Source organism: Nelumbo lutea, chromosome 1 (assembly GCF_056320005.1).
Source record: "Nelumbo lutea isolate HS-2025 chromosome 1, American lotus-T2T, whole genome shotgun sequence".
Lineage (NCBI taxonomy): Eukaryota > Viridiplantae > Streptophyta > Magnoliopsida > Proteales > Nelumbonaceae > Nelumbo > Nelumbo lutea.
This window is the reverse complement of record NC_142684.1, coordinates 143,293,490-143,309,524: the sequence shown is the minus strand read 5'-3', so window position 1 is coordinate 143,309,524 and position 16,035 is coordinate 143,293,490. Positions and strand designations below refer to the sequence as shown.

Here is a 16,035-nt window from a genome sequence, read left to right as displayed (position 1 = left end):
TCTGCCAAAGCTTGGGCCTTGATAGTGGTTCTCGGTTTGTACTGGAGGTCGTACTCGCTGAGTTCGATGGCCCATTTCATCAGTCGACCGGAGACCTCGGGTTTGAGTAAAACTTGTTTAAGAGGTTTGTCAGTTAGGACGATGATGGTGTGAGCCTGGAAGTACGGGCGGAGTTTCTGAGCTGCTATTACTAGGGCATATGATATTTTTTCTATCTCCGGGTACCTTGTCTCTGCTCCCTGCAAAATTTTACTAAGATAATATATGGGTCGTTGGACCCGGTCTGTTTCCTTTATTAGTACCGAACTGACCTCCTCGTCGCTCGCCGAGAGGTACAGTTGTAAGACCTCGCCCACCTCGGGCTGGGCTAAGGTTGGTATACTAGCGAGGTAACCTTTTAGTTTGTCGAACGCGAACTGGCAGTCCTGGGTCCATTCGAACCCTTTGCCTTTGACTGCCTTGAAGAAAGGTAGGCAGCGGTCTGCTGACTTAGATAAGAAGCGGCTTAGAGCGGCTATGCGGCCGTTTAGCCTCTGAACCTCTTTTACTTTCCGAGGTGGTTTCATATCTAGAATGGCTTTTATTTTGTCCGGGTTGGCCTCAATACCGCGCCGATTGACAATGTAGCCTAGGAACTTGCCCGAGGTGACGCCGAAGACACACTTGTTGGGATTCAACTTCATGCTAAAGTGACGCAGGATTTGGAAAACAGAATCTAAGTCTTGTATTAACTCTTGTGAAAACTGAGTCTTGATGACCATGTCGTTTACATAGCACTCTATCTTCGTACCAATCAAGGGCCGAAATAGCTTATTTACAAGTCTTTGGAAAGTTGCCCCGGCGTTTTTTAGTCCGAAGGGCATGACTTTGTAGCAATACAGGCCGAACTCGGTTATGAAGCTGGTTTTTTTCTCATCGGATGGGTCCATCCTGACATGGTTGTAACCCGAGTAGGCGTCCAAGAAAGCTTAACAACTCGTTTCCCGAGGTCGTGTCCACTAGGCGGTCAATACTGGGGAGGGGGAAGCAATCTTTCGGGCAAGCTCGGTTCAGGTCGGTATAGTCGACGCACATGCGCCACTTGCCACTTGCCTTTTTTACCAACACCGGGTTGGCCACCCAGCTCGGGTAGTGGACTTCCCTTATGAAGTTTGCTGCGAGGAGCTTCTCAACCTCCTCGTCGACCGCTCTCCAGCGTTCTGGGACTAAGTTGCGTTTCTTCTGTCTAACGGGTCTGACTACAGGGTCAGTATTAAGTTTGTGAGTTATCAATCCGGGGCTAATGCCGGGCATGTCGGCCGCGGACCAGGCAAAAATATCTAAATTTTGAAGTAAAAAACTCACCAGTTCGGCTCATAGGGGGTCTTCGATGGAAGCTCCGATGCTTAGTGTGCGAGATGGGTCCGTAGCTGAAGTCGGGATTGCGACTGTTTCCTCCGTGGGCGAAGCTCGCTCCTCACCTTGCTCCGCTGGCCGCTCCAGCTCGAGGTTGTCGGCCGCCTTGGTTTTTCCCTTTAGGGCGGCAACGTAGCACTTGCGGGACTCGAGCTGGTCGCCCCGCGCTACCCCTATACCGAAGTCCGTAGGGAACTTCATGGCCAAATAGTAGGTGGAGACCGCCGCCCGCAGGACATGCGTGATCGGCCGCCCTATTATGGCATTGTATGGGGAGGGGGTCGCGACTACCAGGAAATCATGGTTGAGTCTGACCGCACAAGGCCATGTGCCGACTTCCACAGGGATAGTTATTTTCCCGAGGGGCCTAACTTCCTCTCCGCTGAAACCTACCAGGGGAGTGTTCGCGGGCTTCAGCTCGCTCCTCTTCAACTGCAGCTGGTCAAATGCCGATTTGAAGAGGATGTCCGCTGAGCTGCCCGAATCTACGAGTACGTGCCTGACCTCGAAATCGCTGATCCTTAGCTTAATGACAAGCGCGTCGTCATGGGGGTAGTGGACTCCTCGCGTGTCGTCCTCCGTGAAAAAGATTGGTTCTTCGGTCTTTGGTCTCTTTGGGGGGTTCCTTTCTTCGAGGGCCGCTTCGCGAACTGAAGTCCGGGCTGCTGCCGTGGTACACCCCGCTACCACCGATCCTCCCACTATTACATGGATGGTTCCCCGAACTGGCCTCTCTTCCGGAGGCTGCTTCTGCAACGGTTCGGCAGGTCTGTTGCTAGACTCGGGTGCATCCTTTTCGTGCTCCCCTTGCCGACCTGCTTTATTGTTATTGTTGTGCTGTACAAAGTTTCTCAAGTATCTGCGACGGATGAGTCCCACTATCTCATCCCGGAGGTTATTACACTGTTCGGTGCTATGTTCGTGGTCTCTATGGAAACTACAATACAAACTCTTGTTTCTATCGTTTGGATTTCCCTTCAGGCGAGGTGGCCACTTAACGTACGGAGCATCTTTGATCGTCATTAAGATCTCTGTCTGCCTCGTGTTCAACGGCGTGTAGTCCGTCCGAACTGCTAGAGGGGCCTGGAAGGACTGGTTCGGATTCGGCTCCCGGGTCGGGTTTTTTCTACTCACCAGGTTGGAGAGCTCGCCTTCTCTCTTTCTTTTCTCGTTTCCGCCTTCGGTTCGTTGGTTGATCTCTTCCTCTGTCCTCATGAACTTATCCGCGAGTTTGAGGAATTCGGCCACGGTTGCGGGCTGGTTGGCCACCATGTGCCATTTGAACTCTTTGTGCGTCACCCCTCTTTTGGCCACCGTGAGCTGCACTGCGGGGTCCAACCGCGGTATTTGCAAGCATGCCTCGTTGAACCGCTTGATGTAGCCCCGAATAGACTCTCCTTCTCTTTGGACCACTCCGAAGATGTTTTCCTCTGTTCTGGGACACCGTCGGCTGGTGACGAAGTGTGTGGTGAAGACTTGCACGAACTGGGCCCAACACTTTATCGACCTGGGGGCCAGGTTCCTGTACCAAGTGCGGGCTACCCCCCTGAGGGTGGTGGTAAAGGCCACGCACATGCACGATTCGCTAGCCCTGGCGAGGTGCATTTGCGACTGAAAGGCGTCAACGTGGTCGTTGGGGTTGAAGGACCTGTCGTACTTGTCCAGAGGTGGGAGTTTGAAGTCTCTGGGTAAGGGGACCGCCAGGAGTTCCGATGCGAGGGGGGAAGGAACGAAGAGAGCCGGGGTAGCCCCTACCTCGTCCGAGCTCGTGGCTTTGCCTCTGAATTCCGACAAGGCACGGGTGGCGGTTTGGCGACTTTGCTGGCGCCTTCGCAGTTGAGCGGGCCTTGTGCTGGCGCTGCTGGCCTCCGTGTTACCGAGCTCGATGGGCCCGAAATGCTGGTAGTCCACCACCAGGGTGCTGAATCGATTTTCGGTGAGCGGGAGCTTGGGCTTGGAGTGCCGGGGTGCCAACCTCGCGGGCGAGGTTCCCGACCCACCCGCGGGTTGCGAGGCGGGGATGACATTTTTCTCTCTTCGGCCTGGGGATGAGGCCTGGCTATTGGGGTAGTTTTGGGGCCAGGAGGCCTTCGCCTGGCGGGGGCGCCCATCTTGCGGGGAGGCCTTGACCGGCCTCGGAGCGGGGTGGCGAGGTGGAAGTAGTGGTTGGTTCAGTGGCAGTTGAGGGAATTGCTGTTGATAGTGATACTGGGAGATGTTGTGCAGCACTTGGTGCTGGTGAAGCTGGTGTTGCTGGAACTGTTGCATTTGGGCTTGCATTGCCCGCATGCACTGCATCAGGTCCTCCAATCGGTCTTGGCTAGCTGCCAGGGGACGGCAGTTGGTTCAGTGAAGGTTGTCTCAATGGGGAGAGGAAAGGGGACGTTTGTGGTAGGAGGGTTTATGGGTGCCACTGCTTGTGGCGTGTTCAGGACAGGGATCCCATCCGCCGAAAGGGGGATGGTGAACTGTCCAACGCACACTACAGGGACCTGAAGTTGCTCCCCGGTGGCGTTTGTCTCCGTGCCACGTCCGGTGTTGCTGGAGGAGGCCATGAGTGTTGGGTTTTTTGAAGAAAAAAGGGGGTATCGAAGTTTGGAGGGAGGCTTTTTGAAGCGTTTCCCACAGACGACACCAATTGATGGAGCGCGATCCGGTTGGTCTTAGTTGTCGGCTGCCTTGCTTCTGGACGGGGTAGCAGGGAACTTGAAACGGGAGAGATGGGAAAGCTCCAGGGGGAACCCGGTGTAGAGGCTCCGAAGCTCAAGTTAGAATCCTTCAAAAGCAAGGTAATACCAGATAGCGCAAAGTTTGCATACCTCCGTTGTCAGGGGGCAGGGGGCTCTTATAGTCACTTCGTGTACTCGTCCCGAGGCCCTTGTTAGATCGGGTATGATTACCCTTGCGCTTGTCAACTCGGCCGTCGTCCCTTCTGCTGAGACAGAACCGTCATTGCCTAACCGTCTAACTGGAGATGGCGGCGTCAGTGGCGGTGGCAGGTGGCCGTTTAGAGTGCTGCTGCCAAATGTCAGATCCCAAGTCAGTCAGGCGTGGTGCCCTCGGGCACGGACTTCCCTGGTGTCAAGCATGGTATGACTTGTTTGGCTTTGGTGCCCAAAAGATGATGCGAAGTGCTGAGCGAGGCGGTCTTGAGCTCGGAGGTATCCCGAACTGTTACAAGGTGGCAGTTCGGCGAAGTCTATCCCGAGCTGTTACAAGGTGGCAGTTCGGCGAAGTCTATCCCGAGCTGTTACAAGGTGGGTCAGTTCGGCGAAGTCTATCCCGAGCTATTACAAGGTAGTTCGGTGAAGTCTATCCCGAGCTGTTACAAGGTGGCAGTTCGGCGAAGTCTATCCCGAGCTGTTACAAGGTGGGTCAGTTCAGCGAAGTCTATCCCGAGTTGTTACAAAGTTCGGCGAAGTCTATCCCGAGCTATTACAAGGTGGCAGTTCGGCGAAGTCTATCCCGAGCTGTTACAAGGTAGTTCGGCGAAGTCTATCCCGAGCTGTTATAAAGTGAGTTAGTTCGGCGAAGTCTGTCCCGAGCTGTTACAAGGGGGGTTAGTTCGGCGAAGTGTGTCCCCTTTACCGCATAGGCTTGGCCCCTTTTGCCGAACTGTCGTTTCTGCCACGTGTCTCATAATAAAGAGGTCGGGCCAAATCTTCCCTTATCAAAAACTATCACACTCCCTTTAGAATGAAATCCACTTCTACTCGGTGTTCCTGTCCCTCACTGACTCTGACTCCGTTTCCGTCTCCTTCTTCGATTCTTACTCTATCTCCATCTCCTTCTCCTTCTCTGATTCCGACTCCAACTCCAACTCCTTATCCATCTCCAATTCCATGTTCATGACTGCGGTCAGCCATTAGTGATTCTGACCTTGCAATTTTGTCTCTAATCCTCCATTTTCTTTCCGAAAAGCTTGAGATTACTGCATTTACAAAGTTTGAATACCAAACACTTATCAATTGTCAGTGCTAGGTTGTTGAATTCAAGGCATAAATCATCACTAGCACACTAAGGAGGAATACCAATTTAGGCACCTCTTCTTCTATAAACAAATATCCTGATGGAGATAAAAATATCATTTTGCCCAAATAACTTTCCGTCGATCTAAAGTCTTCTCATAAGAAATTTTCTATCTCAGTTGGGCCATCATCAGAAACTCAATCGGGCAAACTGAGTGCTCATCTCGACTTATCTCTAGTGCCTGCCACAGAAAATGGGGTCTGACCGTTTGAGTGCACAATAAATCTCTTGTTGTCGGCAACTTCTTCTATACCTTAGGAGTCTTACGACAAAAGCCAAAGAAATGGGGTCTCTACATAGGGATTCATATTACTGCTACTTGATTTTATGCATCAACTTGCAGTTTGGGGCTTAACCATCACCATACTAGTGACACCTTCTTACCTCTTCCGCCTCACCGTACCCCTCTATAGACTATACCCGCTGGCGTCGAGAACGTCAAGGACCTTCCACTCAGCTCCTCGATGGTGCTGCACTGCACTTTGGAGAAGCTTTACGATCCTGATCCAGATTTAGAATTCATAAAAGATGGCTTTCTAGCCAACTTGGCCAGTTGGGGAATCGTTTTCAACTCGTTCAGCGAGTTAGAGGGATCTACTTGAATTTGGGCAGTGGGGCCTATGCTCCCTCCTGATGATGATTCACCGACCGAATGAAAGGGGTGGATCCAACACTGTTGCAGCTGGCAATATGATGACTTGGCTGGATAGAAGTGAATATTATACCGTGCTTTACGTGTGCTTTGGGAGTCAAATCATGTTGAATAATTAGCAGGTGGAGAATTCACATCTGCGCCCCACAAGGAGGTGCCCTGTAACGTCCCACAACACATCTCATCGTGTACTGGTAACATCTCCCGATGATAGTATCAGAACTGATGATGTCATCATTGGGAGATGTTTCTAATACACGGTAGGGATGTGCTGTGGGACATTGTGGGGCGTAGATCTGGACTCGCAGGTGGAAGCACTAGCCATTTTAGAGGCAAGTGGCTCACAGTTTGTGTGGTGCGTCAAGAAGGCCACCAGCAGCACCACCCATGGGGGCGGACTCTGTTCTAACTTCTAACAGATTCTAGTTTTCCTAATTTTGTATGGACTCGAGAGGTTCTGTTCTTTATCTTGTTCTTTCTGCCTCCACTCTCGCTTGTTTCACCGTCCATCAGTGGTTGTGCAGCTCTCTTTGACCTATATTCTCTTTATCTCTCTCTCTCTCCCTTATTTTTGTTCGTCAGTTATTTGGAGACAGAACTAAAGCAATCGGTAACCGTTCAGGCTTTATTTCCATTAGTGCTTAACAATGATGCCAATTGTCAAGAAACTTGGGGTACTTTAAGGCAATACATAAACAATAAGGTAGATGATACTTAAAAAAAACTTGCCCTAAAAAACTAAACTTAGTAAGAAAATTATGGTCTGAAAAATTTTCAGGCAAAGTAGACCATTTTTAAGGCATGACTAGATCAAACCGCCAATTTCAGTTTGGTTCAGTTTGCTTTGGCATTTTGGACCATATAATGAATACCCCTACATATTATGAATGAACAAGAAACATAAGTCCAATAACAGCTGCATTTCAGGTTGGATTAGGTCAGGCTGACTTTTGCCAACTAACTTCACTTCAGATTGGGTTAGGATTAATCCCTTGGACAATTCGACTTAACCCAAATTCGACTCTACCATTCAATTGCTATGTTTGGTTTGAAGGAAAATGCAAGGAACAGAAGGGAAAAGTAGGAAAACCTATACACTTGTTGTATAGATTTTCTTGTCTTTCCCTTCCTTTCCCTATCTTTTCCTTCAAACCAAACATAGGCTAAATCTATCACAATTCATAATAGACTCTAATCATTTAAAACATTCATGTTTGATTTCGGTATTAAAAAGACCAATAAAAATTGAAAAAGAAAATACTAACAAAAAATATTCTCATAAAAGTTTAGGAATTGGGGCTTGAGAACCTCATGTTGGGTTAGGGTTTACTTCAAACCCGACCTACTCGGCCCCTCTTGCATCCGTTAATTTTGAGTTTAACGACACTGTCGTGGCGCAGGGCTAAAATAGAAAATCATAGCCTTTGATCTTCTGCAGTGGGCCCCACCAAAAAGTCACTTCAATTAATTCAAGGTAAAGCCATCACAGCCTATCAAAGATTTTAATTTACTTGTTTAAGCATAGGGCTACAATACTGGCGTAGCAAGTAGCACGTCCCCAAAAACACACTTTGAAGCAATATTATGGATATTTTAAACTGTATTACGACTTAAAAACCATTCTCAATCTATGCTAAAGAAGATGACCTAGCATGGTTTTAAACAGTTTTAATCATGGTTTTTAAAATCGGACCGGACTGAACGATTGGACCGGAAAATCCAGATTTTCTCAAAAAAAAAACATTTATTTTGATCAGTAAATTGTTGAACTGGGCAGTTAATCGTTCGAACAATTTTGATCATTTTTTTATTTTTTATTTTTTTATTTTATTTGTCAGAATGGGCTATCGTTCAGTTCGAACAATCGGACTGTTCGACCCAATAACCAGACCCCTGAACGGTTCAATCTCCGAATCGGTTTTAAAAATCATAGTTTTAATGAACACGCAAATAACCGATTGAATAAACGAAAAGCTTTCCGTTTCCGTGTCCACAACCTCAGCTGAATAAGAATCAGTTTCAGCAGTAGCGATTTGGATGACCGTCTAATCTCTGATAAGAAGATGACTGTTTGGGGCTGAAACAGGTGGTTTCCAAGAAGTTAGCTGTGCTCAGATTCAAATGTAAACGTAAATTCAGAGTAGATGGACTAATCGAGGAGTACGGAGTAGTTGGAATTTCTCCGCACCTGTGGGTCTAATGTTAAGGCCCATTTGGCTATGTTTGGTTTGAAAGAAAATGTAGGAAAAGAAAGGAAAAGGTAAAAAAACCTTTACAACCCTTGTATTAGTTTTCCTGTTTTTCCTTTCCTTTCACTACTTTTTCCTTCAAACCAAATATAGCCTTAATGAATGGCCCGGCCTATGTATGCCTTCCTGCCGTCCCGTGTTTTAACTGTAGCCCATCCAAAAAATGACTTTATATTGGACAATGCACCAAAGACCCCAAGCCCAAGCTAGGTTGGTGTTTTTATTTTTTATTTTTTGGTCCTCCCAAAGACCTCAAGCATGAATGCACACAAATATGAATGAACCCATCCTATAGCACATTGAATTTTTCCCCCTCTATAGTTAGCCTTATGTCACAAGGGACCATTTTTCCGTGCCTTCAAGTGTCCGAGTATGTATCTTGGGTGGGACATTACATGTATTTTGTATGAGGGGATTGACAATGGCATTTCTGTAATTACCTAGTATGATTTTTCATCCATTTGATGTATCTTTATGTCACTTACCCAAAAGCTTAATGTACTCTTTAAGGGAAGGTAGGTAGTCGAGTGAGTTCATAAGCGTGTAAAGATTAAGCACAAGATCCCCTCGACACTAAACTGTGTGCTTGTGGTTGCCACCTATTAATGCAATACAAGTAGCCTTTTGTTAATTCGTGTGCCTTCTTATTGCCTTTTTGTGTGTGTTTGCTTTGTTGCTTAAGCTCTCTCCCCATTCGAGTGCCACATGGGGTCTCGTCAATTAGCTCTGTGACAATTGATATCAGAGCAAGAGCTCCTTATAAGCCATTTGACCCACGACGCGAGTGACAGCATGAAGCACAACAGGGACATCATGGAGGAGATCGAGCATGGACTCTCCACAGCCCATGAGGCCGATGATGCGCCCGCCGACGACATCGGCAAGGACAATGCACCGAAGCCCGGCAAACATGAGAAATCTTCCAACAAGCATGCAACCATTGAGTTGCGCATGCTGCGTTGCGAAGCCACCGTAGGTGAGATGCGAGACTTGATAGACGAGCTGCATCAAAACATGGAAGCCATGGACAATACAATGGTCGAGATTGAAGGTCGCTTGAGTGGAGTTGTGGACGAGGTCCATGACATAATCAATGAAATGCTCAAGAAAATTTGCAGCACTACACGCCAACAAGAAGCAAGTTCCTCCAACTCGCAGGTCCAAGACAGGCTTGACAGTTTTCAAGCCCAACTCGATGAGATGAAGAAAGAGTGGGCAACGTGGAGAAGAACCATCTCCACATCAATGGTCGTCCAGGCCCAACTAGATGAAATGAGAGCGGAGTGTGCCTCAATGAAGTCAGCCGCATGTGCCTCCTCCGACATCCAAGCTCAACTAGAGGAACTCAAAGCCGAATGTGCAATCCTGAAGAGGGTTATTGCTAATCCAGCCAACACTTCATTTGAACATACTCCCTCCCACGTCAAGATTAGGGAGCCAACTCCCTATTCGGGTACCCGCAATGCACGAGAGTTTGACAACTTCATGTGGCAAATGGAGTAGTACCTTGCCGCCACCAATGTGACTAATGAAATGACTCGGGTGCGTACTACTACTATGTATTTGACTGATGTCGCTATGTTGTGGTGGTGCAGAAGGTGTGTTGATATAGAACGTGGTACATGTGTTATCCGTACCTGGGCTGACTTTAAAAGAGAGCTGAAGAGACAGTTCTACCTTGACAACGTGGAGTACCTCGCTCGTCACAAGATGAAGACTCTCAAGCACGACGACTCCCTCCATGACTATGTCAAAGAGTTTTCAGCCTTCACATTAGAAGTCACCAATATGTCAAACAATGACTTATTGTTCAACTTCATGGATGGCTTAAAGCCTTGGGCCGAGCTCGAGCTCCAACGACGCAATGTTCAGGACCTTGCCTCCGCCATGGCCATGGCTGAACAACTTAGTGAATGGAGACTGTCAGATGACAAAGGAAGCAGACCAGCCAGCCTGCGTACCACACATTCGAGTGGGGGAGATAGACAACTAAGTCCCTCGAAGGAGAAGCCACCCTTCAACCACAAACCAGTCGAGCACCACTAAGGGAAGCAACCACAAGGAAGTCAAAGCTACTACAACAACAGATATCAAGGGAGACCCAACCGTCCTCCCACTTGCTACATTTGTGGGGATGAGCACTTGAATAGGAATTGCCCAAAACAAGCAAAGTTGAATGCCCTCATTGCCAAGCTAAGTGATGATGACCAGAGTGATGGGGAACAGAGTACCCATGCGCCAAGAGTGGGTGCCCTCCAACTTTTCAATGCCATGATGAAGAAATGAACTACCTCCAAACAACCCACCTCAGTCAAGAGAGGACTGAGGTATGTTGATGTAACCATTGGCGGGAGGCCAACTAGGGCCCTAGTTGACACGGGAGCCACTCACAACTTCATATCTATTACAAAGGCCAAGAGACTTAATTTGGTCATTTCCAAAGAGCCTGGCTGGCTCAAAGCAGTTAACACAGGTGTCAAACCTACTGAAGACATGGCTCGTCGAGTAAGACTACAACTCGACACCTGGGCTGGAGAGATTGACCTCTCCGTCGCCCACATAGATGATTTTGATGTTGTCCTTGGAATGGACTTCATGATACAGGCAAAAGTGGCGTCAACACCTCACTTTGACACCCTGATGATCTTAGACAAGCAGTCACCTTGCATGGTCAACATGATCGCCACAGCCAACACCAAGAAGAAACAAGTCTCAACCTTGCAACTCCAACACCACCCTCAACCATTGATGGCAGAGAGATCTACAACCACCACCAGTGCAACCAGAAGTGATCGTAGCAACTCCAAGAAGAAGTCAGTGCCAACGTCAGTGCCAATGCCGCCACAACAACAGTAGCGGAAGCCACCTTTGTAGCAGAAGTCGTACGCACCCACAACTAATGGGTCCAACAGAAGATCCAAGGTCGTGTCAAACTTTGCTCACATCTACTACCACGACCACCGGGGAGAGCGAGTGCCACCCAAGCCATTTATGGACCACATTCACATCATCCCTCAAGATAAATCCCGTAGTAGCCCTGTAAGTCACCCTTGGGGAAAAATGCATGGAAACCAATACCCTAATAATCCAAAATATCATTTTGACCAGCCTTGGCCACCATCGGGGAACATCCAAAATCCTACCTTGAAGCAGCCAAGCAAAGACTAGCCATAGGTTTTCCCACCATCAAGAACATCCACTAGCCATCTACCCAACCTCCTATCCGGGCCTTGGAAGAAACCCTGTTCGTGGAGTAGTCGAAGAACCTTCCTTCACCAACAACAAGTTCAAGCCTCAAGCAGAAGTTGGACGAAGACGAAATTGAGTGGGGGAGAATGTCACAAGGGACCATTTTTCCGCGCCTTCAAGTGCCATCATCATGCCCACAACATGCCATCCGAGTGTCCGAGTGTGTGTCTTGGGTGAAACATTGCATGTATTTTGTATGGGGGGATTGCCAATGGCATTTCTATAATTACCTAATATGATTTTTCATCATTTTGATGTATCTTTATGTCACTCCCCCAAAAGCTTAACGTACTCTTTGAGGGGAGGTAGGTAGTCGAGTGAGTTCATAAGCGTGTAAAGGTTAAGCACGAGATCCCCTCGACACTGAACTGTGTGCTTGTGCTTGCTGCTTATTAATGCGATACAAGTAGCCTTTTGCTAATTCATGTGCCTTCTTGTTGCCTTTTGTGTGTGTTTGCTTTGTTGCATAGGCTCACCCCATCCGAGTGCCGCACGGGACCTCGCCGATTAGCCCCGTGACAATTATCCATCAAGACTTAAATAAATATATATGCATCACAAAGAAAAGAACAATGAAATACTTAACCCAAAAATTTCATACAAAACCAACATTTATTTTACAACAATGCAAGTATTCTAGACAAATTAAGTAATACATAAAAAGCATGAACTCCTCCTATACCTGAAATTGTAACGACAAAAAAAAAATAAAAATAAAAAAAAAATCTGAATCACTAATTAGGGAAGAAGCACAAAAGAAGCATAGATATATCTAATAAAAAATAGGCTAATTAACCTATAATTCCGTATTAGTTTGTCTTACAGTCGACTCGACCATAGTAAATTGTTCAAGTCATCAATGCCAGGCAGAAGCCGAGATCAAGTTCCTAGCCTTCCAGCCCAAGAGCATGGCCCCATCCTTTTCCACTAGTGTATAGTGCTCTGAGTAGCTCCTCAGAAGACCCCTTATGACAGAGTTGACGTAAGAGCTCAGGGGATATGGCTGGAACCCTGCCATCATAAACCTAGATTTCCATTTACCAAGAAGTTCATGCCGCTCCACCCTCTCCTTCCCCTCACAAGCAATTATGTTGACAATGTCTCTGGCTAAGCAGTGCTGTTCCACACTGATCCGATCCTTCCTATCCCTTGGAAGAGTCACATCAATTGACTCAAACATTGCTGAGTAAAAATTCAAGGTCTCCACAAACCTTGTTAAAAATGGGGTCGTGTTTGTGTTGGACTCCTGCTCAACCAAGGTGACTACCTTGGGAGAAAGTGACTTCACCATTCTCAGTAGTGCATCCCTTGGATTATTCACATCAACACTCTCATCAGGTGTGTGGTGGAGCTGCAGGTTGAAGTTCACAGCCACTGCTTCCCCATCTCTCACACCAAGCATATCTCGTGTTACATCTGCTGCAAAGACTGGCACAGCATGGAATTCAACAGGAATTTTCAATTTCTGAGAAATAGCTGCAAACCTCTTCCCAACTGACTCTAAACTGCCTCCACGGGCATACTTAGATACTGCATCATCAATCCCAGTGATCCGCACATGAGGAGGTCCACTTGGCCTTGCTGCCAGTGCTTGTATCAGAGTCAGCCACTGTGTTCCCTGAGCAATATGAAAGTCTATGATGTGAACCCGATCTTCAGTTCTGAATGCTTCTGCTATTGCCCCATTGGCTGCCATGTAACCAAACTTAAGGTATGGGCAGATTTCATACAGAATTTGCATGTATGAGAGCAAATCTTGGCTCTCTGGCTCTCTACACTTCAATGCACGGTAGATGTTTGTGCCTGATGCCTCCTTTCTCGCCACCAGTCCTTCTAACATGTAAGCACCAAGACGCTGGATTGGTTCTCCAGAGATGGATACAACACCCCTGGTATGTTGGACCAACCTCATGAAATAATCTGTTCTCTTTTCATTGAGAGCCCTTGCGCACTTGATTAACAATTGCTTCACATCAGTCTGCACAATTTCCCGATAGGATGTCTCAGTTGCCCTATGACGTTTCTCAGAATCAACTCCAGCACCCAACCTCAGATTCCTGGAAGAAAGGTAGGGTTGAGGTTGAATCACATGCGATCTCTGGAGAGATTCCCAGCTCCAGTCCTTTGATCTCTGAGTCGAGACTTGCAACCACTTATTCCCGGAAGTGGTTAACTCATCTTCATAAGCATCACACATTAGAACGTTCTCTAGTTCCTGTAAGGTGTTTTTCATACTGTGATCACGGTTTGCATCCTTTGAAAGTGAACTCCCACCAGAATAGAGCTCTGCACTGTCTGGAAGATGGACAGGAGAAGGGATAATCCTGGGAAAAGAGCTGTTAATTTCAAGTGAGGAATTACAGGAAGGACTAATATTCCCTGAAAGGTTCTCTGTTGAACTGTACTGCTCCAGGCTATTGCTCAATGAAGTAAAAGTATCACAGTCAAAGTGAATTGAAATTGGGGAGTCAGGGGAGCTATCTAGGTTGAACTTCACGGACCCATCCATGTGTTCAGAATGCGCAACAGTAGTGGCATGAGAAAAATCTTAGGATATATGGGCACCATTGACACTGTATCTGAAAAGCTGGTATGAGTTCAGGCTTTGAGTCTTCCATTGGTTGTTTGCTTGAGAAATTCTCTCTACTGATGACTAATACGGATGTAGGTAAAGAACTATGGTCAGTTCTCTAATATTATGAAAAATGCGGAGTATGCCTACCTTCTCGAGTTCTTGGAAAGAGAAGGTTCAACCTGCAACAGCGCAATACAAGGAATTGGGAAAGTGAAGATGATACTCCAAATTAGAAGAACGTAGATATTTTTTCTAGCATTTTTGGGGGCATCATGATACAAAAGCGAATTTCTTATTTATCTTTTTTTTTTTTTTTGTAATTGGGCATTAAAATTTCCAGAAGCTCTAGCAGATCAAAAAGGGGGGAAATCTCCCGAAGCTTTTGACAATCTAAAACTAAAATTTTCAAGCGCACTGTGCGGATGCAACAGGTACTAACCATCAGGCACAATAAACAAATTCAGAGATTCTCCCCCTTCCAGAAATGTCAAAACTCCAACCTTTCACACAAAAAAATGCTGAAAGAAAAATCCCTTTGTAGCAAAGGAAAATGAAAAAAAGAAACAGTATGTCCCTCCAAAAGCATAGAAAGAAAAAACCTTAAACCACCATCAAACAAGACAATGAAATTGTGATTCAGAGATACAATTCACGCAAAGCAACAGATTTTTCTAATAAAAACAAAATTTCGTCACATAAACAAGAAAATCTTCTCCCCAGTCCCCACTATATGAATTGAAACCGAAATTGGAAATCACTGAAGACCAAATTCCAGGAATCTCTAAAAGAAATGTTCAAACGAATATAAGAAATCAATCGAAAATTTACCCGTAATTTCTAGTTTTTGTTGTGTTCTTCTTCTTCTTCTTCAAATTCGTCAGGTAGGGTCAGAGTCGGACTTCTTCAAATTCTTCAGCCTTCAGGTTGTTTGGGGCAAAGTCAGACGACAGAGGTCGAAAAGAACTACCAACTGAGAACGATTTTATAAATACAGAGACCGAGTAAGACTGTGTGTGTGTGAGAGAGAGTGAGAGAGAGCCGCCAGAAAGGCTATTAAGCCTTGCGTCTTACCTTCTAGAAAGAAGGTCGTTGACTCGCCGTCCGCGTTACTGAGGATCAACCGATCAACATCATTGAAGAGAAAGACCGAAGACGCCATATCAACGACGGTCTTGGCTCAATCTTTTACATCATTCAATATATGAATCGGACACGTCAATATGTTTTCGAATCTCCGGTTGATTACGATACCGAAAAATTTTATAACCAACCAAACACAGGCATCTTAGTTCATAAAAGCGGGACCTCTGATTCATAGCACGTTGTCCGTGTTTTATGAAAGGGAATCGTGCTCAGTTGGTAAATATAACTGAATCCGGACTTATAGCATATTTTGGCCGTACATCGTTAACATCTCTTATAATGTGATGTATTTACTATTAGTTTATATTAAATTAATAATTAAAATTTATTGTTAATTAATTAAAATTATTTAAAGTTAATGTTAATATCTAAAATTTTAATAAAATATATATATTTATTTAATATTAATTTATAGAAAATAATTATTGTTAATTTAATATGAACAAATATTTCTTAATAAATTTATTTTTATTAATAATTTATAGTAATTTTAATAATTGTTATTATTTTTATTATTTTTAAATGAATTTGATTAACTTTAAATAAATAAAAGTAATTACAAAAGTTAACATTTTTATTAATTTCTCTAATAATTAACAATTACATAGGAATGACAGCGGGGTGGATTCAGGGCGGGGCACCCCATCCCTGTCCCTGGCCCCATAGTCAAGACACTCTACTCCATCCCTACCCCATCCCCAACGTCAGGCGGGTTCAAGGCAAGGCAACTGCACCTCAATGTT

General features: G+C 45.9%; 1 protein-coding gene across 2 annotated transcripts; it reads right to left on the bottom strand.

Moving 5' to 3' along the window:
- Positions 1-12,149: 12,149 nt before the first annotated feature.
- Positions 12,150-15,537, bottom strand: LOC148878058 (chitin-inducible gibberellin-responsive protein 1-like). 2 transcript variants are annotated; one of them, XM_088948343.1, is made up of 3 exons: positions 15,221-15,537; positions 14,978-15,066; positions 12,150-14,328 (listed from the first exon to the last, which is right to left on the bottom strand). In XM_088948343.1, the coding sequence occupies exon 3, from the start codon at positions 14,081-14,083 to the stop codon at positions 12,431-12,433; it is 1,653 nt and encodes a 550-aa protein (XP_088804469.1). In that variant the 5' UTR covers positions 14,084-14,328; positions 14,978-15,066; positions 15,221-15,537; the 3' UTR covers positions 12,150-12,430. The 2 variants fall into 2 exon arrangements, with proteins under 2 accessions (XP_088804469.1, XP_088804461.1); XM_088948335.1 differs by having other exon boundaries at positions 14,978-15,119; positions 15,221-15,425.
- Positions 15,538-16,035: the final 498 nt, after the last annotated feature.